This window comes from Aulonocara stuartgranti, assembly GCF_965226115.1.
Source record: "Aulonocara stuartgranti genome assembly, chromosome: 8".
Lineage (NCBI taxonomy): Eukaryota > Metazoa > Chordata > Actinopteri > Cichliformes > Cichlidae > Aulonocara > Aulonocara stuartgranti.
Window position 1 is genome coordinate 17,600,966 of NC_138959.1, and position 27,560 is coordinate 17,628,525.

General features: G+C 40.8%; 2 protein-coding genes across 13 annotated transcripts; both read left to right on the forward strand.

Moving 5' to 3' along the window:
* Positions 1–85: 85 nt before the first annotated feature.
* Positions 86–12,156, forward strand: brsk1a (BR serine/threonine kinase 1a). 11 transcript variants are annotated; one of them, XM_082543609.1, is made up of 19 exons: positions 86–176; positions 308–402; positions 720–805; positions 1,478–1,618; positions 1,877–1,993; positions 2,208–2,241; positions 3,252–3,320; positions 3,500–3,646; positions 4,263–4,294; positions 4,405–4,569; positions 5,064–5,161; positions 5,710–5,863; positions 6,019–6,079; positions 7,072–7,702; positions 7,919–7,967; positions 8,088–8,211; positions 8,529–8,739; positions 9,179–9,268; positions 9,562–12,156. In XM_082543609.1, exons 1-19 carry the CDS (start codon positions 92–94, stop codon positions 9,759–9,761), a joined length of 2,589 nt encoding a protein of 862 aa, XP_082399735.1. In that variant the 5' UTR covers positions 86–91; the 3' UTR covers positions 9,762–12,156. The 11 variants fall into 11 exon arrangements, with proteins under 11 accessions (XP_082399735.1, XP_082399731.1, XP_082399740.1 ...); XM_082543605.1 differs by having other exon boundaries at positions 9,179–9,266; positions 9,548–12,156; XM_082543614.1 differs by having other exon boundaries at positions 7,426–7,702.
* Positions 12,157–12,715: 559 nt separating this feature from the next.
* LOC309712418 (carnitine O-palmitoyltransferase 1, liver isoform) lies at positions 12,716–27,197 on the forward strand. Of its 2 annotated transcripts, none has more exons than XM_082543175.1 (19): positions 12,716–12,877; positions 17,643–17,803; positions 18,405–18,544; positions 19,124–19,295; positions 19,652–19,753; positions 20,032–20,169; positions 20,310–20,387; positions 21,207–21,314; positions 22,414–22,498; positions 23,764–23,959; positions 24,034–24,222; positions 24,341–24,446; positions 24,529–24,645; positions 25,030–25,194; positions 25,765–25,893; positions 25,982–26,137; positions 26,225–26,338; positions 26,491–26,583; positions 26,916–27,197. In XM_082543175.1, exons 2-19 carry the CDS (start codon positions 17,663–17,665, stop codon positions 27,039–27,041), a joined length of 2,355 nt encoding a protein of 784 aa, XP_082399301.1. In that variant the 5' UTR covers positions 12,716–12,877; positions 17,643–17,662; the 3' UTR covers positions 27,042–27,197. The 2 variants fall into 2 exon arrangements, with proteins under 2 accessions (XP_082399301.1, XP_082399300.1); XM_082543174.1 differs by lacking the exon at positions 22,414–22,498 and adding an exon at positions 21,822–21,909 and having other exon boundaries at positions 12,717–12,877.
* Positions 27,198–27,560: the final 363 nt, after the last annotated feature.

The following is a 27,560-nucleotide window of genomic DNA, read 5'->3' on the forward strand; positions in this document are numbered from 1 at the left end:
TCTGTGTAAGCTGTACAATATCACAGTAATTGCAATAACTACAGTGCAGTAAGTAGTAATAATTGTGTGTTAGCCTCCAGTTAAGAGCAGTATGAGTAAGGAACTGTCTCTAAGTCAGTCAGCTCAATATGTTGGGCCCTATCGACTGGAAAAGACTCTGGGGAAGGGACAGACAGGTGAGTATTGCCGAGTTGTTTCTGAAATTAAAACTAGTGTTTTGTGTAGTGTTTAAACTGTGCGCTTTTATTCTACCCCCACCCGCCACCCTTCTTGTGTTTTATAATGATCTCTCTCATCCAATCTACAGGACTTGTCAAACTGGGGATCCACTGTATTACGGGTCAGAAGGTAGCCATCAAAATAGTCAACAGAGAGAAGCTGTCTGAGTCAGTCCTGATGAAGGTACAGTCTGACGCTGTTGAAGGCGTTGCTCACAGTGACGTTAATGATGACACTTATATGTATATGCATATACATATATATGTATATGTATATATATATATATATATATATATATATATATATATATATATATATATATATATATATATATATATAGCATGGTGTTTTAAGATGTTGACAAAATGTCCCATATTCACTATATTTATCGTCTGTATGAGTTAACAGTTAACCTCCGTTCAGATGTGTGAAAAACAACTCGCTCATGAGCCTCGCTTCAAAATCTTTCTCTCTCTATGCTTTCCCTTCTTTCTAACCAGGTTGAAAGGGAGATTGCCATTCTGAAACTGATTGAGCATCCGCATGTATTGAAGCTGCATGATGTTTACGAGAATAACAAATATCTGTGAGTTCCCTCTGCATTCAGAAAAAGCCTTTCTCTTTGGCTCAATGCAGTCTGCATGCTTTCTAGCTGCATACTAATCTTTGGAGTGGGATGAGTATAAATATTTCAAGAAAAGCTGTAATAATCTGCTGTCGTTACTGTAAGTCTCACTTTTCCTTCATCCCCTACTTTTATTCTCAAAAGTCTGTCTTAATGAGGAGTATGTCTCAAATCTATTAATACCCTTACAAAACAACTGTTGGAGTAGACAGATGGGTTGTCCGAAAGTGAGTACAGCCTGAATATTGTAGTCCTAGTATCCAACATCATAAGCTTATTATATCAAACCATGGGAAGTGTCTAAGTTTAAATAGTTTTTTCTTAGCATCTTGTCTGCTTTTCACTACTTGCACCACTTTTCCACCAATGTGGTGCCAAACTAAGAACCTGTTTCCCACATTTTCACCAAAAGTGCAAACACTGATATCCTTTTCTGCGGGATGGGCCTTTAATTCTCTTCCTGTAGAAACTACATCAAACTTTTGCAGTGTTCGGTTTGGTCAAAAAAGTCGGTTGGTCTTCTAAAAGCACCAGGGCAGAACTGGCTCTGCGCTTGGTCCGGCACCACATCAGTGGAAAAGCGTTATCAGAATCATAAGTTCAAATCACACTGTTGTCCCTGTTTGTGGACAGGTACCTGGTGTTAGAGCATGTGTCAGGAGGAGAGCTTTTTGACTACCTGGTAAAGAAGGGCCGGCTAACTCCAAAAGAGGCCAGGAAGTTCTTCAGGCAGATCATCTCTGCTTTGGATTTCTGCCACAGTCATTCCATCTGGTTGGTTTTTTGCACCGAGCTGTAATAACCGTGTTTGAGTCAAGTTCATATGTAGGATGTTGATTTAAGACTCATCTACTGACTTACAAAGCTATTTTGAGCGTTTCTTTTTAAACAATACAACAGCTGTTGTCTGATGTACTAAATGAGTGAAACACATTATGATTGTGCAAACACATTTTCAGAGTCATGCAGTTGTATTTGATTTAAAGCATCATGTTGACAACAACTCTAACAGTATTGGTTGTATGTGTGCAGTCACAGAGACCTGAAACCTGAGAACTTGCTCCTGGATGAAAAGAACAACATTCGTATTGCTGACTTTGGCATGGCCTCCCTGCAGGTGGGAGACAGTCTGTTAGAAACCAGCTGTGGGTGAGTATCAACTCTGTGTGTGAGCTTCATGAATGATGATGTACATACATAAACAGGGTTATATAATTCAACAACTTGCAGTATGACTCTGTACATTTTAAAGGCTCCACGTCAGCAGAAAAATACAGCGTCTACAACACAGATCTATGACTTCTTTTATACAGTGCTCATTTTACTTTCACTAATATTAATGGCAAACCTTTTCTGATTTTAGATCACCACATTACGCTTGCCCTGAGGTTATACGGGTAAGTATCCAGCTCTTATTCTCTGTATTCTCAAATGTTCTTGTTTGAAATGTAAATAAAAAAAATATTTTGTAGAGAGATAAATCGCTCCAAAGGTACATGATCTAAACCAGGGATGTCAAACCCATTTTACACTGTGGGACATGTACAGTCCACTTTGATCTTAAGTGTGTTTGATCAGTTAAACTCTGCTTTCTGAGAGTGTAAAGAAGTTAAATCACACATTTAATCTCAGAGATATTTTGATATTTAAAAACGAAGTGCAATTTCAACAATACAGTTTTTCTGCATGCTAAAGAAATGCTGTGTTGGGCTTAAATTGTAAGAAGTAAATATATAAAATTACAGAAAGAGTTCTGTTAGTTTATTACTCAGTCTGTGATTATGAACATTTTTGTTATTTGACAGAGCATCCTGTTTTTTTTGAAATGGTGAACCCTATGTAAAAATTGTACATTTCTATAGTAGACAGTGAAAAAACAGGAATTTTCTGTCATTTAATTGTTTATCTTTTACTTATTTACTTTGGTGTAGTATGAATGGTTTTTCAAAAAGCTGTTAAAAGTTTGAAAATACAATAAAAAGTCAAATTTATGCCCCCACATTTTCCATAGCTCTCCAGTGGGCCTGATTGGCGTCTTTGGCTGGCCAATTCTGGCGGCCGAGCCTTATGTTTGACACCCCTGATGAAAACTAACCAGTAACATGACACTTTTAATGTTAAGTTCAGTCTGTCTCGTGAGTTGTTTTTCTGAACGTTCACACCTTTTAGCATGAGTAAATCTTTAGGACACTCAGCATTTAAAAGATTATCCAGTGTTGTCGATTCAAATCTGGCTTCATGGTATTTTTAGACTGAGTTTGACTAAATGGATTTTAGTGTTCCTTTCAGTGTTTTTCATCCTGAAATCAGCCTAAATCATCCTGTGACGGGTGCCAAGTTTTGTGAATCACTTTTGTATTGAAATGGCCGGCGATGAATAAAATCATAAGTGTTTGTGTGTTTGCAGGGGGAGAAGTATGATGGGCGGAGAGCAGATGTGTGGAGCTGTGGGGTCATTCTGTTTGCCCTACTGGTGGTAAGTCTTTTACTTGTGTTTTCACAGTGCACTTTGGTCTTTTTTAAAATCCCTTATCTAATGTTTTTTGCAGTTTTTTCTTACATCCCACGCTTGCCAGTGTTTTTTTTTTTTTAATGCAATCTGTTTTTTTGTTCCTTTCTTGTTTTTGTCTCTCTCTCTCTCTCTCTGCCCTACAGGGGGCCCTTCCTTTTGACCACGACAATTTACGCCAGCTCCTGGAAAAGGTAAAGAGCGGGGTGTTCCACATGCCTCACTTCATCCCCCCGGACTGTCAGTCCCTGCTGAAGGGAATGATTGAGGTCAACCCTGAAAAGAGGCTCACGGTATGAGACTGCTCACATTAGTCCAGACCTCAGATGCAGCATGCATTTACACCTGTTTTCAGTCACCCGCCTTAAACTGGGATTGCCTCTCCTTCTGTAAGATAAAATATATGTTTAATGGGACTCTTGCTTTTGGTACAAATAATTTTTGTCTCGATTCACTTTTAGATGATCCTTCTTGCCTTTCCTATTATCCTTTTTTGCTGGATCTGCACTCTAGCTGATATTTATGTGTGGCACAGTTGCATTTTGTATGTGTTTTATTGGCGCATTCATTGCAATACTGTACAGTCAGGAAGATGCATCGTAGTGGCAGCTGTTAAAGCATGTTTTGGGGACTTAACTGAGTCATCTAGAACTTTCTCAGTAATATTTCTAACACACACACACACACAAGTGATTTTCTGATTAAACTTTCAAAAGCAAACATTGCAGAGTTGAAAATGTTTTTTATGATCCAGTTTAATGGGTAATATTCTGCAATCGTGAGATTTGTGGATGTATTAAAAAAAAAAAAAAGTGATGTGAACTGTTTACACAGCACAGCTCTGTGGCCATCTGGCTGTTAACAGACTGTAGACACTAATGGCCCCATCTGCCCTGTCACCCCTTATAGCTAGAGGCCATCCAGAAACATTCCTGGTATCTGTGAGTATACATTCGTTTTCTCATACGTGACTGCTGAAGTGATCGTATTTAATCATGTACAGTACATCTGTGTCATTCCTATGTGCTTCATTTTGTTTGACTCCTACTAGGGGTGGTCGTAACGAGCCGTGTCCTGAGCAGCCTCCTCCAAGGCGGGTTTGTGTGAGGCGAATCTTGTCCCTGACTGAGCTGGACCCAGATGTGCTGGACAGCATGCACTCGCTCGGTTGTTTCCGAGACAGAGTCAAGCTCACACGTGACTTGCAGTGTGAGGAGTAAGTCATTTCTTTCAGCTTCCAAACACGTTTGTGGTTTCTAGCGTCAGCTTGAAATGGCTGGAAAAATCAGAACATTTGTGGCATATAATATGCAATGCAGTCACAAGCATGTAATATTTCTTTCAGTGTATATTTTGCTGTTGCGTATTTTTTGTTGTTGTATTTTTTTCTCCTTTTAACACTCAGCCAGCATATTTGACGTTATGCAACCGATTAATATTGGCCACAAACATCCTATCTTGTCTTATTTGCCTATATAGTGTTGAGTTAGAGGAAGGAGTATGTGGCTTATTTTTAGCTCTTTTCCCATTGGTGTGATCAGTTAAATAAACTGATTGTGTCATGAAATCCATGTCTGCGTGACCGTGTGAACAGCCTACTAAAAGCTAATCGCGTGGCTGTGTGGCATCCATACAGATTTCCTTTTTAAATAAATATTATGACATTTTAGCATCTCATTCAATCTGTATTTTTCTCCCACCCCCCAACAGAGAAAACCAGGAGAAAATGATCTATTACCTTCTGCTAGACAGGAAAGAGCGGTACCCCAGCTATGAGGATGAGGACTTACCTCCGCGCAATGATGTAGGTCAGTCTTTAGGGGGCAGGAGGGATCCACTCAAGAGAGGACGCTACAGTTATCGGTCTGAGACACATTTTACCGACTTTTTCAAGAGCGGTGTTCCTGTATGCTCAGTTCTCCTTCCAGTGAATTAGGGATTACTTGAGGTTATGATTTAAACACTATTAAGTTATAATTTTATTACTTGATGCACTGACTGCACTGACTAGCATTAGCATTAGAGATAAAATATACAGCAGTATGGCCCTTAATGTCCTTGTGTTGGAGTTTTAGTGTGTTTACCTGTTTCTTTAATACTATAAGTTGTCGCTGGCTTTTACCATGATTATACCAGCCTTTGCAGGACATCTGCAAGCTTTGTCTATGAGATAAAACTGGAAGGGACAGCAATTCTGTAAATGCAAATGAAGCTAAGTTTATCACAGTCACAGATGGCGCAGTGAGCAAAAGGCCTGTGAAAGAATTTTTCAGAAGAAATTCCTGAAGTGCGAAACACAGCACAAAGCTTAAAATTAAAACAAAATTTGTAACGAGTTTATGGTGGCGTTTCTCAGCAGACCCTCCTCGAAAGCGCGTCGACTCCCCTATGCTGACGCGCCACGGCCGTTGCCGTCCCGAAAGGAAGAGCCTGGAGGTCCTGAGTGTCACCGAACAAGGGTCTCCTACACCACCTCGCAGGGCCCTGGACACAGCTGCACACAGCCAGAGGTATAGCATGTTTTTCTTACACATATATAGTACATACACTCTGTATTCTGCAGAATTAGAGCGCAATAATTCATTATCATACAGTTTTTGTTTTGGGGGTTTTTTTCTTGGGGGGGGGGTTTAACAGCCTATTAATCTTTGGGTCTCTTTGTCAGGTCTCGCTCAGTCAGTGGAGCGTCAACCGGTCTCTCCTCCAGCCCTCTCAGTAGTCCCAGGGTAAGGTTCTGTAAACCAACTTGTTCATACTTTTACTACATTATCTTTGAACACTATACCTGGATCCATAATAAAATGCTAATTTCTGGTAGTCTGCATTTATATTATTTAACTCCTGTCAATAATATAGCTTTAAGTCCAGTCTCATATTTGTGTCCTGCAGTTCAGACAGCTGTCAGTGTCAGCAGGGTACTGTGTACATTTTAGCCTCATTGGGCAATAACAGCTCTGTAAACCAACAGTGGAAATGACTTCAGAGATAATGTTGACAGACTAGGTAGTAATTTAGTTTACCTCAATTCAGTATTACTCCTTTGCCAACTATTGATTCAGTATGTAACAATGCGGTTTTTTTGCTGATGTCAGTCTCTACATGAAGCTGCTTTAAAAAAAACAAATATTCACTCCTCGCAACTCCCTAAAATATCTTCTCAGTCATTTTTACACATCATCACAACACAGGTCCCTTAAATGAATTGTCTCACCCAACAGGAGGCTTGCATTTGTTTTCTGTCTTCATGTCACTTTTCTTCCTCCTCATGCATGAGCTAGTTTTATATATGATAATTTGAACAATTTGACAGCTTAATTAGATGCTTTATTGGATAATTAATGGTTTGATTGTGCTTGAAAGTGTATAAAAACAGTCCCTAAAGGGTAAAAAAAAAACCCTTAATTGGCAGCAATTACTCTATAGTAACACCTTCACAGCCACTGTCCTGTGTCACTGCATTCTTAACCCTGCCACAACTGTCACGAAACCCTCACTTTCAATAGATTTAAAGGGCGCGTACTAAAGACTGAAATGCACTAAATGAAAGACTTTATGATCGGCACTGAGAACTGCATTCGGCACTTTCACTCCTCACAAGATGCACTCTTCTGTCATTAAGCATGATATTCATTTCCATCCTTTCTCCATTTTCCATCCCTTCTCTTTCTTGTTTTCCATGTCTCCCACCCCCTCACCCTGACAAACCCCCACCCCCCAGTCCTATCAGAGCCCCGTCTTCACTTTCAGCCAATCAGATGTCACCTCTGCCACCGCTTCCCCACTCACAAAGGAGTCCAAACAGGGAAGCACCACCACTCCTCGCTCAGCACGGGCTCATGACAAGCCCAAAGCTCCCCCAAACCCAAAGACCCAGACCTTGCCCACCAAGGGACCCGCCAACCGACCCCACCTACAGCCCATCAAATCCTTGCCTCTGCAAAATCCATCCTCCCGCTCGCCCTCCCCTTCCCCACTCCTGTCACCCATCCCCCGTTTCTTCTTCCCTTCCTCTTCTGTCCTAAAGTCAGTGACTAAGAGCTTCTACCCAAACTCTGCCCACTCTGTGCCGCAGGTCACTCCCCAGGGCTCTCCGTTGCCCACACCCTTGGGCACCCCTGTTCACCACCCTCACCACCCCTCCTCCACCCCGCCCTCCTCTTCCTCGTCCTCATCCTCCTCGCGGGCGGAGGGAGGGGGAGGGGTGGGCTCACTGTCGCTGACCCCACCCTCCAGTCCAGGAGGGGGGAGCGGCATGGCAGCCAGCAGCTCTGCCCATTGGAGGACTCGCCTCAATTCTTTCAAGAACAACCTCCTGGGCTCACCAAGATTCCATCGGCGTAAATTGCAAGGTCAGTCCTGCATGTTTGCTCTCATATTTTGTGGGAGTTATGCTTTTAGTGTGTAGGATTATAGCTTCAGAAGATTTCATTACTTCTGATACACTGGTTTCCTTTTTCAGCTTTCATCTCTGTAATCGCTGAGGATTATCTATAAGTTTTTCCTTTTGCTCTATTCTGTCAAATGTCGATTGCGGAATTTTTGTGTGTGCTTCATCTCTCTCACAGTTCCTACATCAGAGGATATGTCCAGCCTAACGCCAGAATCCAGCCCTGAGTGAGTCCCAGCTCCTGGAGATAAATATTTGTTGAGGTGTCGTATTTTCACGGTATAAAGCCGTTTGTTTACGCTGTCTGTGTCTCCTCATGCTGTGTATTTCTTTTGTCTGGCTACCAGGCTAGCTAAGAAATCGTGGTTTGGGAATTTCATCGGCTTGGAGAAAGAGGAGCAGATCTTCGTGGTGATCAGAGACAAACCGCTGAGCTCTGTTAAAGCTGACATTGTCCACGCCTTCCTGTCTGTGAGTGTCTGACTTGGACTGTCCTTCACTGCTCTCGCGATCAAAGCATGGCTCTGGCTGGATCTGACTTGTGCTCTCATACTGTACACACTCCATTTCTCTCATTATTTCAGTTTTCTCTTTATTTAATCTTTATTTGATCTTGCTCACTCGTGGCATGTAGATGGATCACTTTGCTTTCACCAATGGCTCACTCTTTCTCTCTCCTCTCCTCACCCTCACCCTTTGTCTCCCTATACTCACGTCGGTCCCCATACCTCTCCCGCCTCGTAAGTCTGTCGGTCTCTCTGCTTCTTCTCTGTCGCCCCACCACACAGATCCCATCCCTCAGTCACAGCGTCCTCTCACAGACCAGCTTCCGAGCCGAATACAAATCCTCCGGCGGTCCCTCCGTCTTCCAGAAGCCCGTCAAGTTCCAGGTGGACATTGCCTTTTCCGAGGGCGAGAGGGAGCGGGACAGGGAGAGAAACGAGAGGGAGGGCAGGAGGGAGACAGGAATTTACAGCGTGACATTCACCCTCATATCAGGCAAGTAAAGCAGATGCTAAAATTAGCTAATGGTGGAATGAAATGTTAAACATTTTGACAAAACTGTGTCGCTCCCTGAAAAAATCTCAATTTTTGCAAATCTGCTCAACAGCTTTCTGCTTTGGAAAGTTATATGAACAAATCAATAATACTCTTGTCAGCAAGTAAAGCTATAGCAAGATGAGGTTTAATAAGTAAAGGGGTTTAAGAGGGTTAATAAGTAAACCTTATAGTAAAATACTCAACATTTCCTGAAATGTTTATGTTTTTGAGCAGTATTTTTAAGTTGAAACTGGGTTCAACTTGGTTTGTTTTTACCAAATTGAGGGTTTTTCTCTGAAAATAACTTTGGATGTATAAAAAAAATCAGGTGACGTTAAGATCATATTATTTTGGAACAGTACCTACCCTAAGTTAAATGTGTGTGACTCCTCTTCAGGTCCGAGTCGCAGGTTCAGACGGGTGGTGGAAACGATTCAAGCGCAGCTTCTCAGCTCCCATGATCACCCACTGGTGTCAGCCCTATCTGGTAAGATTGCTTAACCACACAATACTTTTCCACACACTGCTGTAGAAATTCACCCTGTTTAAATTTTAGTCTTTGAGCTGATTTCTAGATCTATATTTGTTCTTGGAGCTGACTATAATAATTGACATGATTCACAGTTCCTAGACTATAGTGAGCGAAGCATAGGGTGGAAGATTAGCTGCCACCTTAATCACCTTAATTCACACCTGCATTTCTGCCACTGACCCGTGAAGCCTGTGGATTGTAAACATTCAGAGTGACTTTCCCGTTCTCTTCTCTTGATCCCTTCCCAGATGAGAAGAACAGTCGGCCCCACGGGACCCCCACCCGCCAAAACTCGAGGCGCTCCGAGGGTGGGGGCGACAGGTGCGAGTGGGGTGACCGAGCAGATGGCGGAGGCATAGGAGGCAGCGGGGGAGTTCTGCAGCGCAGAGGCTCCGCCAAAGAGAGAACCCGACTGCTGTCCTCCAACGGAACCCAATCCCAACCGTAGGATAGAAAGTTAGACTGCGCAGCAGGATGCCTGAACTACACCAGAAAGAAGACAGTGTAATTTCATCTCCAAGTATCCCTGCAAGCCATGAGCTACTCCTATTCTTCCTTGTCTAAGTTACTGAAGGTGCTTGACCACAGAGCAAGGATTGAGCCTTTTTCCTCCCCATCATGCACATTTTTTCCAACTCGAGATTCTACCGATCTTATGATTACCAGGATTCCTACCCTTAAATGAGAAACAAGTGTTAACAAACCGCCCTTTAATGAAAAAAAATAATAACAATACGTGAATGAGCAGTTTGGTATATATCATAGGTACAGCTTCACAGATCAAACTAGGAATTTTGAAGTGCTAATGTGCATGCCAGTTAGCGAATCAGCCTGTTCAAGGTTGCTGATATGATCAGATAGGCTAGTCTACCATATCATCGTATTACAGTATCCAACACCAAAAAAAAGGAAAAAAATAAATAATAGTCATGTGATGGTTCTCGAGATTACTCCTAAAATGAATCAGTGCGCTCATATCACTATCAAGCAACATCTAAACCCGCCCACTAAAAAGAAATATGAATGCATCTCAGCAGAAGAATCCTAAAGAGTTAGCACCCTGCTGCCGCCCCAGTGAGTGGCGATGAGCTCAGTGAAGGTCCTGTTTTTCTCCAGCAGTGTCTCCTCCTAAGGTAAAGAAAACCAACAAAGTAAGCTAAGTAAGTGAATGTGAACAAAAAAAGATATTTTTTTATTTAGTTTTTATTTATGTTTACACATTTCTTTTAAGGATGTCAGTAGCACAGTGATCACAGTAAAGACAGCAACTGAGACACTCCACACAGTGTTTGACAGTGGAAGCTGCTTTTCCGACAGGCATTCATTCAGAGTTAAGTGTTTCGATTCTTTTATATTTGCTTTTTACTCAGAGACAATATGAAACAATGCTTCTAAGATTTTTGCATTGGACCCTCGTTGCTCTGAAGAAAAGTGTTTGAACAGAAATATGAACAGTAATATATGAAAGCTTTGTTTTGTCGTCACTATCCGTGATTAGCTTCATGAACCTCATCACAGCTGTTTGCGCCCAGATTGAATGAGAAGAGCATCACCGGCCTGTGGATCAAACAGAAACCGCCTTTCTCGTCAAGCTTTGTCTCCTGTTGCCATAGTATTCATATACTGACTCATGTCAAAATAAAGCAAACAAACAAACAAAAAAAGAAGATACACAGTAAGGAAATTCATCAATGGGACGCATTCATGATGCTGGACTTTAAAAAAGGTGTCAGCTTCTTGTTGAACAGGACTTCCTAACCCCACGCTCGTTATTTCAGTGTTCACCGACAAGCCAAGTATCCATCGCCGCACCCTTGCTCATCACTAAGAGTCGCCATTCTGCAAGCAGACGTAGCAACTCAAGGCAGTCACATATATTACTCCAGTACTCTATCAGACTAGTCGATGTTCATCACAGTCTTCCATACAGTGCAATATGCAACAAGAGTGCAGAAGGATTTCAGAGAGACACACAGTGCTACACTTTATTATTTTAATGTCATTTTTTCTAATCTGTCGATTTTTCTGTCTGTTGTTTATTTATTCATTTATGGGGGGGGTTTGTCATGTATTTGTTTTATAAACTAGATTTCATGCCAACAAAATGTGTCAATAACAAACCCAAGAAACCCGTTCCTGTTCCTGTTATTTACTCTTTTTTTCCGATAGCAGCAGTTGCTCTCATCTCACGTCCCCACTGAGCTTTTGTCTGTATCTTGCGTTTCTGTGACTCACACTGATCTCTGGTAACTGGTATCTGTGTGCGAGACGGGTGGGTGGCGACTGAATGAGAGTGGGCTGAGCACTTTGCAGCGGATGCGTTTTGAGGTAGTTACGTGTGGATTTTCCCGACTGACCCAGTGATTTTGAACTAACCAACACAGCCAAACCCTAACAGGCCTATGTTTTCTCTGTCACAAACACACATGAGCACATCAAATACTTGCTTGTTGGCTTTATCTCCTGTGTTAATGCCTTGTCCGTTTGACCTGTCTGTCCCGCTTCCTCACCTCTGTTTTGTTCCCATTGTCACAAGAAGAGAAACTGTATGGAGTTGTTTGCCTCACAGTCCTAAACACACTGATTGCTCACCTCATCTTTCACGTCACCTTCATTTTTCATTGACCCAACTCTGGCTAAGATTGTAAACTATTCTCCATCCATAAGGGTCAGTAGAATAAGGTGTTTAAAAAAAGAAATGTCTGTATCATAATTTAAATATAAAAAGTGCACTATTATAACTATTGCCTGTGATTAAAAAGAACAATTATGATTGAATTGATGGTCAAAATAAAGAGAGATCCACCTTATTGTTATGGTTACAGTAATAAACCCTAAATTCATATGTGTGTCTGTTTAGTTCCTGTGTAAAAAAAGAAAAGAAAAAGTGGCTTACTTTTAGGAAGCTTTTCCTTTCTTCATGACAGTTTGTCGTGACACACTGTCACACAAACGGGAAGTGTAATGTCTTATACAGTAATTATAGAATAATATTAAAGATTCTTGTAACCTTCTGAAGTTAGAATACTCAAGGCAAGTTTGATGGAGTTTATAATCACATTTTTTTTTTCAATTTAAGCAAACCTTCAGAAAAATCTGGTCAACTTGAATCAAGATTTTTCAGAAATATGTGTAAGAGACCTTAATTGCTTTGCTAAAATATAAAACAGAGAAAAACAAAACCTCTGTTTTATTCTCTTGTAGAAACAAGGAAAGCTGTGCCACGTGATCCAAACTATCCACCCCTTAAAAACGTTAACATTTCACAAAAACTCCTACTCTCGGCATTTTGTTTAAGAAGATTGGCATTGCCTCATCGCTCAGGTATTATGGGCGTTACTCTCAAAGCGTTGTCGTGAAATTTACCACAGTCCTTAAAGGCAACATCAGCTCATAAAGCGAGCATCAATGTAGTACACCCGCGAAGAGGAAGAGGCGGAGGGAGAGGTGGTTTTCTAGACCCTACTGTAGCGGTTACCGGGTGCTTGTTCGACGTCGAAAGTTAGCCGTCGGTTCCTGCTTCTCAGAGATTTCTGGAATTTTGACATCCGTTAGGAGTAACAGGTATGTTTAACAAGCTTTTGACGGTGCTTTTAGTGTGTTGCAAAGAGGAGACAAACGGTCGCATCTTTGTTAGCACTGTTAACATGCACCATCAGCAGCCGTTTGTATGTCCTCAACTCCATGAAGGGCTGGGTGCTCTGCTAGCGAGCACTAGCCACGGCTAACGTTAATTTTCAAACCTGCTGCACTTGGGCAAAACACTAGCTGGCTTTAACCGTCACCACTTGCCTTACTGTGGTTATAGCTAACAGGAACATAACGCTTTCAGAAATAATTTCGATAATTATTAAAAAACGTACCATATATATATTTGTATTTTATTTTTATTTTTTTTTACTGTTACTGCTGTGAATTGGATTTTACTTTGTTTAAGCAGGACGTATCTTTTTTGTTATTGTTATGGTTATTGAAATGTTATACATCTTTGATAACGCATTTCTTTTCGGTTTCCGTATGCGCCAGATTGTTATCTCCACAGTTAATCGCTTTGTTGACATGTTATCTTAAACATATTTCGCATATCGGCGGCAGAGTGCACAGCTTGATGTTCCCATCCAGAGTTTGGGAATGAGCTGCTTCCATTCGTAAGTTTTCTGCCTGACATGTACACCTCTGCTTAGTCATATCTGGAAACCACAGTGGCTCAGGTGAACTTCGGGTCAATCTCAAGTGAGCTTATGATGTACAAGCGTATTAGACTGGTGATGTCGAAGTATGGGCCCTCACATTCCCTCTTTTGTGGAAGACTTTATAACAAAGTAATGCTACATATCTAGTTAGTCATGCTATATGACATCAAACAAATCTGAAAAAATAAATTTAACAGCCGCCTTAAGTGTCACGGTCTTCTGTTCAGCATGCTTTTTCTGTAACTGTGAGCATCAATGTCATGGGATTTATCACAGTTTTCAGCAGAAAGTCTGTACCAGTTTAATGTCTGTGACATAAAGCAACAGGGGAAAAAAATCATTGGTACCCTGCATGCTTTAGCTGCATTATCTGTATTATATAGTTTACTGGACTAAACATCAAAAAGTGTATTCTGGGCAGATGTTTTAAAGGTACCATTCTTACCTACATTTTGATATCAAATGTTAACTGGCTTTATTGAATATACCACAGCTATTGTACAAAAAAGGAGCTGAATCTGAGGGGCTCAAGTGGAAGCGCAGGTTGATTTTTCGTGGATTGAGTTGTAGATCCCATCAAAGCATCATAGAGTCTAATGAAGTCATTTAAAAAAGGATCTTGGCTTGGAATGTCAGGCTTATAAGAGACCAGTGTTTTCACAACAAGAAGCTCTTAGTTTTATGAAATAAATTTTCATTGCATTTTTTGCTATTCAAACCTGCACTGTGCATATCTGTCTGACATCACGTCTTAAAATTGTTGTTAAGCTGGATTACTTCAGTCTGTTTAACAATACCAGATTTTACATTACATTACAGACCTTTAATTTTTAATATCTGTCCAAATGAAAACATGGGCAAGTGAGAAGAGCCAGCATATAAGCTTGGCTGATGGTCGGTTGTTGATGTTCTGCAGGATATTTGTGTGCAATAACACAGAAGATACAGTGCTTCACATTTTCAGTTAAAGTGTTTTTGATTTCCTGAACAATGTGCACACATAATGATTACACTTTCAGTTCTTGTAGTCACTATACACATTCACCAAGGTTAAAGCCAACATGATTATACACTAAACACATGTACTGAAGTTAAACCCAATATGGCATGGTGTCATGTTCACCAGAGTTGTGTAAAGCACAGGGTTTGTGTTTTTTTCTCTTTTTTTTTCTTTTTCTCTTTCTTCTTGTTACTCGTCATACAGACAGGAAATGTTTAGTCGAGATAAGCTGAGCTTGTAGAAACACCAAGAATCCAACGGCTCTTGATCTTTTCTTGAACCTCATAGCCGTTTTCTGAGCACAAGTGTGCCCCTGTGCACAAAAGTCATTCTCTCAAAGTTAATGAGCAACAACCTTTATTTTCACAACCCGAAACATACGTCTCTGGTCTGGTGCAATGGGCATTCTTATGCTTAACCAACCTTAATGCAGTTTGCTTATACTTTGTTGTGGTGTAAATTCCTCAGTGGTGTTGGTGTTTACCTTTCACCTAGTTTTCACTAGCCCTGCCTAGTTCTTCTTTTTCTGTCTGATTTCATCTGCTGGCAGTGTTTGCCAGTTTTTTCTGGTTTAGTTCATAGATAAAGCAACTTATCTTATCACAGCTCATTATACCCCTTATCTGTTACTTGTATAAATTAAACGATATCTTTAAGTTGATCAAAATGCTGTTGTTACGCTGTGTCAGCATCTGATAATAGGAATTAAAAGGATTAATACACACCTGAGTACACATTAAGCTCTCAAAAGTTTTAGTCTAGTCAGTGAGATATTGATATCAAATCTAGAGGGACCCACATAAAAAGGCTCCCTCATGGCACGTGCCTCAGATATGATCTGAGCAGGTGTGCTGTGCCTCTGTTGTCCCTGACAAAAAGGAGCTGAAGTAAAACAGGTGCAGCTTTTTAGAGTACTGCAGATATTCTAGATATGACATAAAGCTCATCACCTCACTGGGGTCTAGTGATGGTGAGAAAATCATGTGTTTTGTATTAGAGATGCAGTAGGTGTAGCTTCCACAGGGAGGCATTCCAGTGTGACAGTCACTGTACCTCAGGGCATTATCCATAGCCTTTTTTGTGGAGGAAAATCAATTCCCTTTGTGAAGAGAATCAGTAATTGCTTTAGAAATATCCAATAACATCAGCAGCCGGTCAGCACCTCCCCCATCAAACATCAAATCAAGTTTCAAGCTCACTTTGCATTTGAAAGGAGTTATTTTGAACTTGTCTTTAAAAATCCTCAAATGCACATGATGGATGTGTTCAGCTTAGCATAAGTGTTCTGCTAACTCATTTTCAGTCTGATGAATCATCTTCACTTCATTCGCTACCACCTTCAGGGCCCAGCAGCTGCTGTAACCAAGTTACACATGAGAAATATCACAGTTCACGATGTGTAGAGGTTACTGCTGCAATCTGTTTTCCGTTTACTGGTTTAAGGGGGCCAGTTGATGTTAAAGAAAGCAGCAGTGGAGATGTTCCTTGTACATGTCCTGGTTGTTGTAATGTACCCCTGGATAGCTAAATCTCATAGCCAAGGACTTGTTAGCAGTTAATCTAATATTTATCTGGCAGATGCTTTAATTTGTTATTGCTACAAAGGGTAATGCCTCAATCAGGTCTTTTATGGTGATTTACATTTGCAACTCCTCACCTATGGGGTGTACTTTAAAGTAAAAGCAATAGCTTAGTAAGGTTTGTTGAGCCTGAAGCCGGAGGGTTCAGTGTCAAGGCCAGACCGCTTTGGTGATTTATGCTGAATTGCATGTGTTCAGAGTTGTGGATTAAAATGGGCTGTAAATTGAGTGGCTGTTACATGTAGTTGTTACATATTTTCCTAACAAGTGAAGGATCAGATTGGTTGAATTCTGGGAGGAGACACAAATCCCTTTGGGGGATTGCGTCAGGGAAAGCATCCGGTGTAAAAATCTGCCAAATCAAACATGTGGAGCTGCCCACTGTGGTGACCCTAAAAGTAGCTTTTATTCACTATGAGCATAGATTCATGGAAATCCATTGAGCAGTACAGCAATGATGCTGCAGTTCAGAGCTTTGCAGAAAAATAGTAAAATAATTATGTTTGTTTGCAAATTTGCCAAACTCTTTTCTTCCAGCGTCTCTCTTTCTTAACCTCATTTGTTGCAACAATGACGCTTTTTCCTGTGATAAAATTTTAATATAATTCTTCATGACCTCTTTCACATGAGTGAAGTGGAATCAGCTTGTCAACTGTATCAACTCCAAGTATGTTTACCAAGAAAAGTTCCAATACCACAAGTTGCCATTGCATTACAGAGCATAGAGGCCATATTTCAATTTAGTGGAGCAGAAATATGAATGCATGCCAGTGTAGGTCATGACCTTTATCTTAAAAGAAAGTAGTAGAATGAGTCAGAAAGTTCACACTGTTGCTTTTCATTCAGTGCCCTCTGTTCATTCATAGTTCGGACTCATTCACACATTCACATAGTCAGCAGCACACTGATTGTGACGTGAATTTCTATCAGTGCGGTCGATCACAGCATCACATAAGATTGCTAGTTTATTAGTGTTTAAAGCTTCATACATACATATTTAAACAGTGATTACTACAGTAATGAACAGATGTTTTAACTGCCAGGTTATCAGTGGCTTAATGTCCACAAAGCTCAGTTATAATCAGGCACAGTTCCTCTCTAGGTAACAGATTAATGATAAAAGCATGTTATTATTATGTCCTTGTAAAACAGATATGTGCTTTGACGTTAGTCATATAATGATTAACAGTTCCTTCAGGCTCTGCAGGAGGGGACAACGTGTCAGGTAGCAGGTTTTTAAGCCTTTCTGGAATGGAAAAGCACAGAATTTGAATTTGCCCAAAGTTAACAGAATTTCGCCAATCCTGTTTATCTGGAAAACCTGTTAGATATTTAAACAGGTTTTTGTTCTTGTGTGCCTGTTTTAAAAGTTGGCACCTGGAATGTTGCATTCTTTCGCCTGATGTCTAATTTCGCCTGAGGTTGGTCATTTTCCACACGTGTTCTTGTTCTTGTGTCTAAACACTCGGTTCTCTGGCCTCTAGGGTGTCAGATGACTTTTCTAAATTGTTGGTTAAAGAAAACCTTTCCTCTCCTCTGCTCCGTCTTTATTTCAGGTTCACTGTGCACAGTAATCATGGCAGAAGCCCACCAAGCCGTCGCTTTTCAATTCACCGTTACCCCAGATGGCATTGATCTGCAGCTGTCCCATCAGGCCCTCACTGAGATCTACCTCTCTGGCATGCGTTCATGGAAGAAGCGTATCGTCAGAATTAAGGTATCTTTGTTCGTGTTAAGCGGCATGTCCCTAAAACATTGTTGGCATCATTCTTCCTCTTTTCGTATTACAGTGGTTCCTTAACTCATTACAGTAGCACGTGCATCTGAGCTGCAGTTAAATGTCAGAGTGGCTTTCACCCTGTGGTTTTGTTTTCATTTTAGTCTCATTATGTTTGTCTTTGTATAACAGTTATTTTTAGTTTTGCTTTGAGCAAGTTTTTTTTTTTCATGTGGGTTTAATTGTCAGCGATGAACACAACACATTACTGCACACGCTTCAGAAGTGAGTGTTTGACTTTCTTTATTTTGTCTTCACTTTGATCACGCTCTTTCAGAGGCGCTATGAATAATTACTGAAGTTGTTTTGATGTGGTAGCATTTTACTGTTGGACACTCACCTTTTCGAGGCTTAAATTTCCAGTTTAATTACTGGTAATATTTTTTATAAATCCAATGTGAAACCGAGCTGGATCTAATTTAGCCATTCATAGTTGAACATTTATCTAATCTGCACCTTAATTATAAGTGAATTTTTGTACAGCATGTCAGTGAAATGACTACAAAGAGAGAATAACATGTTTTTTCTCTCACTCTACCAGAACAGTGTGATAACAGGAGTGTATCCTGCTAGTCCGTCATCCTGGCTGTTTGTGGTCATCGCAATCCTGGCTACTATGTACACTCGCTCAGACCCTTCAATGGGACTCATAGCCAAGATACAGGAGCACCTGCCAGTCAGGTAACATACCTCATGACTCCTTTAACCCTCCTAAGACCCGAACTCAAACCCGAATTAATGAATGAATGTTTTCTTATTAGTTATTAAATAAACAGAATTAATACTTTAGTTTTACTGTGATTCAATAAAAATGGCAACCATCTATGACACACTTGCATAAGTTCCAAAAAGCTCTGCATATGAGTGCAAATGTAATGTTTCTCTGGTTTTTGGTCAGATTGACAAAAAAAAACCCCACGTTTTTTGTTTGAGTTGTAATGGGTTCACTACAACTATAAGCACACTTTAAGGCAATGAGATTGTGTCTCCCTGCTAAACAGAGATCTATGTTTTTTTCTTGTCTGTTTTCAATAAACAAAAATGCTTGTAATAAAAATATAGTTGGTGGAACCTGTAGCCTGAAGCTAAATCAACATGAATTTTCTTTTTTCTTTCTAGCCCGCTTTTGTCTTAAATATTAAACGTGTCCATCTTCTTTCTTCACTGCAGCATCTGAAGCTTTCGTACTGTCTTGTACTCGAGTCTTGTTCACTCATCTTCTTTTTGTCTCATTTTATTTCACACACACATCATTTCCAGCCAGTCGATGAGTACGCAGTGCCAGGCAGTGGTGTCAGCAGTGCTCTTCAGCACCATGCTTTGGCTAATGCTCATCTTCACTATGCGCCTGTGCCTCAAGCAGCTCCTCTCCTACCACCGCTGGATGTTCGAGCAGCATGGCAAGATGTCCACCACCACCAAAATCTGGGTGGTCAGTACTTTTTCTTCAGTTTTTCCACTTCCCAGTGTGACATAACTACCTTCCACTGTCCATCTGGTTTTAGATCTCCTAAAATATCAGGTGTCCCTCTATCATACCAAGTTTAAATGATATTTTTATGCATTAGAATAAAGCATTTTTATTTACAGCTTTGCTTTGAATCTAAGTTTAGAGGCCCTCATTATTTAGCATAAAAATTGAATGTTTATTTATTTTACACGGCATTTTTATCTTGTGAAATACTTGTGTAAATTACTGGATTCAAATCCAAACCAACTACTGTGAGTCATATAGGTGTGATGTGCATTCATATTTACAGTGCGTCTGTCCTTGTGTGTCTATGTCAGGCGCTGGTGCGCATCTTTTCTGGCAGAAAGCCGCTGCTCTACAGCTATCAGGGTTCGCTGCCAAATCTCCCTGTGCCCACCATCAAGGACACAGTCAAGAGGGTGAGATGTCACATGAAGCAGAGGAAATGATAACATGCTGATCACTGACCATAAAACAGATGGTTCTTTTATCACATTCATCATTTGTTTTCAGTTTTTTATTTTTGTTTTTTTTAGCTAGTTGAGAATTTAGTAAAAAAACAACAACAAGGTTTATATTAATCCACAATGAGCAAAGGAGGAATAGAAAAATAATTTTTGTATTGTATCGACAGAATTAGATATGTTTGTGCTCATATAACATTTTTTTTTTTTATCACGTTACCTGTTTCATTTAGTACTTGGAATCAGTGCGTCCGCTGATGGATGATAAAGAGTATGAACGCATGACCAAGCTGGCCGCAGAGTTTGAGAGCAGCCTTGGTAACCGCCTGCAGTGGTACCTCAAACTCAAAGCTCTCTGGGCTTCAAACTATGTAAGTGGTCGGTCACAGTGATCTGGTAAGGTGTGGCCAAAGCAAAGCCATTAAGAGAAAATTTCAAATTCCATTAACAATGTATATCTGTGGTCTGAATTATTTAGCTTGTGTGAATATGCAGTCACTTTTGCTTTCAGGTCAGTGACTGGTGGGAGGAATATGTCTACCTCCGGGGTCGAAGCCCAATCATGGTCAACAGTAACTACTATGGCATGGTAAGAAAGTGTTACTGCATTAAGTTTCTTGAAGATATTTCTGCTCTAAGAGACGATGACCCTAACTTTGGATTGAATAAAAGTTGGTATTTTGAGCAAGCCAATAGATTTTCATTTTTCTGCGCTATTAAACATATTAAAGGATAATAGCCAAGATCCGCACTACATAACGTTTTTGCCAAGCCAGCATCGCTTTTTTGCATTGCTCAGGAATGAAAATACAGTGATGAGCGTTTAATCTCTAAAAATGAGTAACTGAATGAATATGAAGAATCTTTGTTCAAAAGACAAGATGTTTTTTACTCAGAGTTTTTTGTTCCTAGGTCCTGTGTACAAATCATATATAAGCAAACCTTGTCTGAATAGTCAAACAGTGGTGTAGAGAGCATTTGCAAAAATGCAGACAATAAAATCACTGACTGCCAAGGCTCTCTACGTTGTAAGGTAAAGACCCAAAAATCAGACCATCCCTTATGAGCTAGTACTTGGAGACAGTGGGAGGAAAAAACTCTCTTTTAACAGGAAGAAATCTCCAGCAGAGCCAGGTTCATAGAGGGACAGCCAGAATTTTTTGCCATCACAAGTATTGCCCCCTGAAGACCATGTTGGTGTCACTGTTTTTAGAGAAATATGACGTGGGTACTTTCTCCACGTCATATTTCTCTGTGTTTTTAATTAGGGCATGGTGCCAGCAAATCAGTATTTCTAATGTAAACCTCTCCATAACCTCAAACCTGTCACCTTTTAATCCTAGATGTACTCAGGGATCATTTTGTCTGGATGATCCTTACTTTCTGTATCTGTTCATTTTCTCCGCAGGACTTCTTGTATGTGACTCCAACTCCCATCCAGGCAGCCAGGGCCGGCAACAGCATCCATTCGTTCTTCCTTTACCGCCGCAAACTCAACAAAGAAGAGCTCAAACCTGTGAGTTAAGCCACCAGTCCACCCCTGCTGCTACGTATATATGATAGCATTCATTTTTCTTATCTTCGTGCTATGGCAACAGATGGCTTGTTAACTGGATGTCTCATATTTTAATGTTATTTTTCAAACATCAGTGTATTATGTAATATGTAGAATAGAGTGGGCGCATGAGGCCATCAGTATGTGGTGTGTGTGTAGCATTAATTCTTTCATTCATCTATCCATCAGCGTTTATGTGCCTTGTATCTCCATGCATTTTATTTTTTTTTTGTAAAGACATTTCCCTTATGTTATCATACCATACTCATCTTTTACCCCTTCCTTTTGTATCCTTTTCAATCTCTCTTTTACTTGCTTGATTTTTCTTTATTTACCTCCCTGTTTCCCTCTCACTCTTAAAAAAAAATAAAAATCCCCTCCTTTTCCCTGGCCCTACGTTTCTTCCATGGCTTTCTTCTGTTCTTCTCCACGTGCCCTCGCCTTCGTCTTCTCCTCTCCGTTTCCCAGAGTCGTATACCAGGCACTGTCATTCCTCTGTGTGCTGCTCAGTGTGAGAGGATATTCAACACCACACGCATTCCTGGAGAGGAGACGGGTAAAGAGACTGAGCAGCATGCACGCGTCAACAGCATCCACAGAAATGTCTGAATGTGAAGTCTGCTCCATTTTCAGACATCATAGCGAGCATTGCTAACACACCTCCCCTTCAGCAATGATGAGGCATACTGAAGGTGTCTGAAGCCTCTGGAGTTTAAGCATGGGATAGAAAATTGTGTCAGTGTGTGTTTGTATGTTTGTGTGGTTCAAGTAAGGCGTCTCTGATTCACTGAGTCACAATGTCTCTGCTGAACAGCTCATCCTGTCATCTCTCATCAATCTCCTCTCGCCTGCTGGTTTCATCTCAGGTCTGTCTGGGTTTCTGGAGAGACGCTGTCTTAAACTAATGCCTTTTTCCCCCTTCCTGCCCACACATTTTGTTTTCTCATTTTTTTTCCTTCTTCTCTTCCCAACACTTCCTTTCTATCAACCTTTGTTTCCTCTTCCTCCTTCTTCCCTATACTGTTCCTGGTCTGGTGCATACTTCTCTTATTCTACTCAGTGGTTGCTGAGGTCTGCAGTTCCTTGCTGTTCCTATCAGTTTGAGCGGATGTTTGACACTTGTCGAATCCCTGGAATACTAACAGGTAGTATTTATATTCTTACTCAACTGGCCCCAAATTTTTTTAGATCTCTAAATGCCCCCCAAAAAAGTAAAAAGGAAAAAAAACTATTTAAAATTGACAAGAATTCTTGTTTCATATGCAATAGTTTGTGTTTGGGCATCATGATATATGACGATCACTCTGTCAGTCATTTCAAGTTACAGATCATAGTGTAAAGAAACCCAAATTTCATTCCTGCTTTTATTATTGCAATTGCACTCAAGCATGCAGGCTCAAATTTGACTACGTTTTTTGCAGTTGTTCTCAGTTACAGCCTGGCTTAGTTTAGGTCATTGTAAACCTAATTAGTGAAGTTGTGCTTTGCCCTACACGTGGCATGAATTCAGTGAAGCCAGGTGTTCCAGTCATGTATGATAATGATGGTTTAGCTTTGCAGTCTTTTTACAACATCTTTTTAGATGCTCATGGCAACATCCTGATCATCTCACACCATGTGCATTCAGTTTGCATTGGACAAGACCTGAAATATTTAGAATGGTGTGCTGGGTTGTTGTGAATTCATCTATGTTACAGTGTTACTGGGGATTTTAGCTACACTGAGACCCTACGCCATAAACTTGATGTGTACCTCAACAAAGGTGTAACTATATATCACATTGACACAGGCAGCAACTATTGTTATTGGCCTGTTGAATGCTCCTGTGCATTTGTGGTGACTTTTTCACTGCAGTTTTCAAATTTATCAGTGAGAGAATAATCATCACCATCTCATTATAAGGACTCAGACTCCCTGGAGGAGATTGTTTAAACTATTGCAATGGAGGTGTAAAAAGAAGTAGAAAATATGAGGAGCAAATATGTTTTCCCACAGAAATAAGTGACGACAACAAAGAGAGAGGACCCACGAGGGGGAAAAAGCCCAGCATTTTTTTTGTTGCTGTTGGCTGGTACCGCATATAAAACACGGGACTACATGGTAATTAACACATAATGCACCAGCACAAGCATAATAAACCAAAATCTGATCAGGCCTTTAGACTACTTTGGAAAAAAAGAAAGGTTTAGAAAATGCATTTATTTTAGGGACACAAGACACCTTAACCTGTAAGTTAAGTCTATCATCTTATGTATGTATTTCCCTGACATTGTGGGGTTTTTTACAGCACCTTCCCACCATCAACATTTTCACATCCCACCTCATTATCTTCACTAAATTCATCACTGTTTTACACCACAGTATGTCCACTTTGTCTTTTACCATCTTCTTTCTTCTTTTCTATCCAAAGATACCGTCCAGCATTGGCAGGACAGTGACTACATTGTGGTTTACCACAGAGGGCGCTACTTTCGTCTCAGGGTGTACCAGGCAGGCAGACTTCTGTCTCCGAGGGAGATTGAATTCCAGATTCAGAGGATCCTAGATGACCCTTCACCTCCTTCCAAAGGGGAGGCCAAACTTGGGGCCTTGACTGCTGGAGACAGGTCAGTTTGATTGTTTACATTACCTGCAACATACACCACACTGTAATTCTAATGTAAATGTCTATAATCAATAGAGTTCCCTGGGCTAAGGCCAGGACCAAGTATTTCAGCAGCGGGATCAATAAACGCTCTTTGGATTGCATCGAGAAGGCCGCGTTCTTTGTGACACTAGATGACGAAGAGCAGGGCATGATGGGAGATGACCCAGCAGCCAGTTTAGACCGCTACGCCAAATCTCTGTTGCACGGGAAATGTTATGACAGGTACTTCTACACTAAAATATTCACTGTGTTATGAATTTGTCATCAAGTTATTGTTGCCCTGCTGTTGACTTGGTGGAGATTTTCCTGTAGTGATCTGTTATTATTGGTCGCCATGCAGGTGGTTTGACAAGTCCTTCACAGTTGTTTACTACAAGAACGGGAAAAATGGCATCAATGCAGAGCACTCCTGGGCTGATGCGCCGGTGCTGGCACACGTGTGGGAGGTAAGGAATACAAAAGAAAACTTGGAATGTTGTTATGTTGCTCTGAGTAGCTATAATTTTAGATGCGTTTGTGTGTTTCCAGTACACTCTGGCCACTGACAGCTTCCAGCTCGGTTACAACGCAGAAGGTCACTGTAAAGGAGACGTGGATCCATCCCTGCCCCGACCAGTGAAGCTCAGCTGGGAAATCCCTCCAGAAGTTAGTTCTGTGTTGAAATTTTTCCATTAAACATTTTCCTAAATGAAGCAAGCTATTGTCATAAAGACGGAAACAAGAAAGTACAAGAAATTCAGGGATAACATTATGATCACTGACAGGTGGAGTGAATAACACTGATTATCTCTTCATCATGACTCATGGCAATGAGAATGTGAACATTTTATCCTGTAAGATGATTTGTTAGAAGTACAAAAATGGACAAGCATAAGGATTTCAGAGAGTTTGATAAGGGCCAAAATGTGCTAGCTAAGCGACTGGGTCAGAGCATCTCCAAAACTGCAGCTCTTATGGGGTTATAGATCATGCAGAGGTTATACATATCTCAGTTTTGACTGATGTTGTTTTTCACTGTGTGTGTGACAGTGTGAAGAGCAGATCGCTCAGTCTCTGGCTGTGGCCCAGGCGCTGGCTGATGATGTGGACTTCCATGTTTTCTCCTTCCAAGAATTTGGCAAAGGAAAAGTCAAGAAGTGTCGAGTCAGTCCAGACGGCTTCATTCAGATGGCTCTTCAATTGGCCTACTTCAGGGTGAGTGTTCCACTGAAGTCGAATGGCAGTGTTACCATCTGATACCTTACCTAAACATGTAAAACAATGATGAGCTTTAACATAAAGAGAACACATGCAGGTTTAAACGTTTGAGGTCAGACTGACATCTGTTCAAAAGTTTAACCTGTTTAAACAAAGCAGAGTTACATAACTCTGATGGTCCGCATCCACTCTTTAACTTGAGATGTTTAAAATTGAATCTAATATGTAATACATAATTAAAGGTTCCATGCACTGAAAATGAACTTTTATGAAGTTGTGATTTCAGTTTGAGGCAATGATTTAATTTAATGACCCCAAAACAGACAAAGTGAGTTTGAACCAAACACCCAAAAAGGCTGAAACTTTCTTTGGAGACATGTGAGACTAGTGTTAATCAGTCTTCAAATGTCTGGTAGGATACGAGATTGACAACTTTATTAATTTTTATAGCACATTTCATTACATTAGAGCTCAAACACAGAAAGTGAACACATGGCATTTGAAACAATTGTACACTTTAATCAGTTGTTTGTTTTTTGCTGTTGTTGTTGTTTTGCGTGGTTGCAGGAACGGGGGACTTTCTGTTTGACATATGAAGCCTCCATGACCCGTCTGTTCAGGGAGGGCAGGACTGAGACTGTTCGCTCCTGCACCAACGAGTCTAGCGCCTTCATCCGAGCGCTGGAGGGCGGAGAGGTGAGAGCATGAAAACCCTCTCCTGATTTGTTTTATAAAACCTAAACACAACACAGCCATGTCACTTCACCACGTCGTTCTCCACCAGGCAGCAGACGTGTGCAAACATTTGTTCCGAGTTGCCACAGAAAAGCACCAGCTACTTTACCGCTTGGCTATGACTGGAGCCGGCATTGACAGACATCTGTTCTGCCTCTACGTGGTGTCCAAATACCTCGGAGTGGAGTCTCCTTTCCTCAAAGAGGTTTGTTTCCATGTCGTGTTTTTGTCTAGTAGCGCTTACACTGAGTTGATGTTAGCAAACTGATGTGGTGGCTTGTGTGTGTTTCAGGTTCTGTCTGAGCCATGGAGGCTGTCCACAAGTCAGACTCCCATCCAGCAGGTGGAGCTGTTTGACATAGATAACCACCCGGAGTACGTCTCCTGTGGAGGAGGCTTTGGACCGGTCAGTACCACCTCCGGTGTTTCACAGACTTTAAATAATTGTTCTACAATTATTTATTTTATTCTATATAGTTCCTGCTGGATTAGTGGACAGATTACATGAATACAGATTCAAGGGACTGGTGATGATTCAAGTGTTTTTGTGCCTTTCAGGTGGCCGATGATGGATATGGGGTGTCCTACTGCGTTTTGGGAGAGAACATGATTAACTTCCACATCTCGTGCAAACACTCATGTCCAGACACTGTGAGTTTAATGCTTTTGGTCAATTTGTAGTCAAATGTCTGTGTATTTTAGTACTTCATATGTAAATCTAGAATTGTGTTATGCTCCCTTATGCCTGTAGTTATTTACAGAAAGACATGGTTGTTCACTGCACAAGTAAACCTTTAAAATTCTTATATTTTCTCATGCAATGACTATTCTTACTATTATTCAGATTTTTTAAAAAGGCATAATATGACATTAATCTTTTATTGGCTCAATTTTGTTTCGTTTGCTTGTTTGTTTTTTAACGCTATGCTAATGCTTTTTCTCCTTCCTTCTCCTTATTCTGTGCTCTTCGTCTCTCCTTGAAGGACGCTCATAAGTTTGGTGATCAGATCAGACAAGCCCTCCGTGATCTGCTAAAGCTGCTGAGCCCAAGCCAAACAGAGGCCAGCAAAACGGAAGAGAGCCAACCTAAGGTCAAGAAAGAGCAGTAGATATTCAAATCAGAAGACGTGATGCTGAAGGGAACATGTGCAGGCATTACAATATGAAGTGAAGAAAGGCGGGTTTTTATTCTTAATTTAGTCTGAGGCATTTATAGCCAGGTAGATGATATTCGTGAGACAGCTCCACTGGAAAATGATAACAACGGAGGTGATGTTTTTACTGATATGCATATGTTTGTGCGTTTATATTAGCTGTGCGATGGGTGCATGGAGCGAGAAAGGGTCCGCAGAGTTTGGTTTTAACAGTGAAACAACTTGAAATGTGCACGTGTAAATGAAAAGTACAGTGGGGCCAGTACACATCTCAGTGTTAGGATGGAAGATCCTAACTTCACCTTATTGCAGGGAGTAAATGAATGCAAATTTCTGCAGTGTGTTTTCGACACAAGTAAAGATAAAACTCCTCTGTTGTTGGATCTGTTTGGGGAAACGCTGTGGGATGTTAGTGTGAATTTTGGAGTATTGCCATGGGGAGAAAACATGATGGACTGTTGAGGTGACTTCATT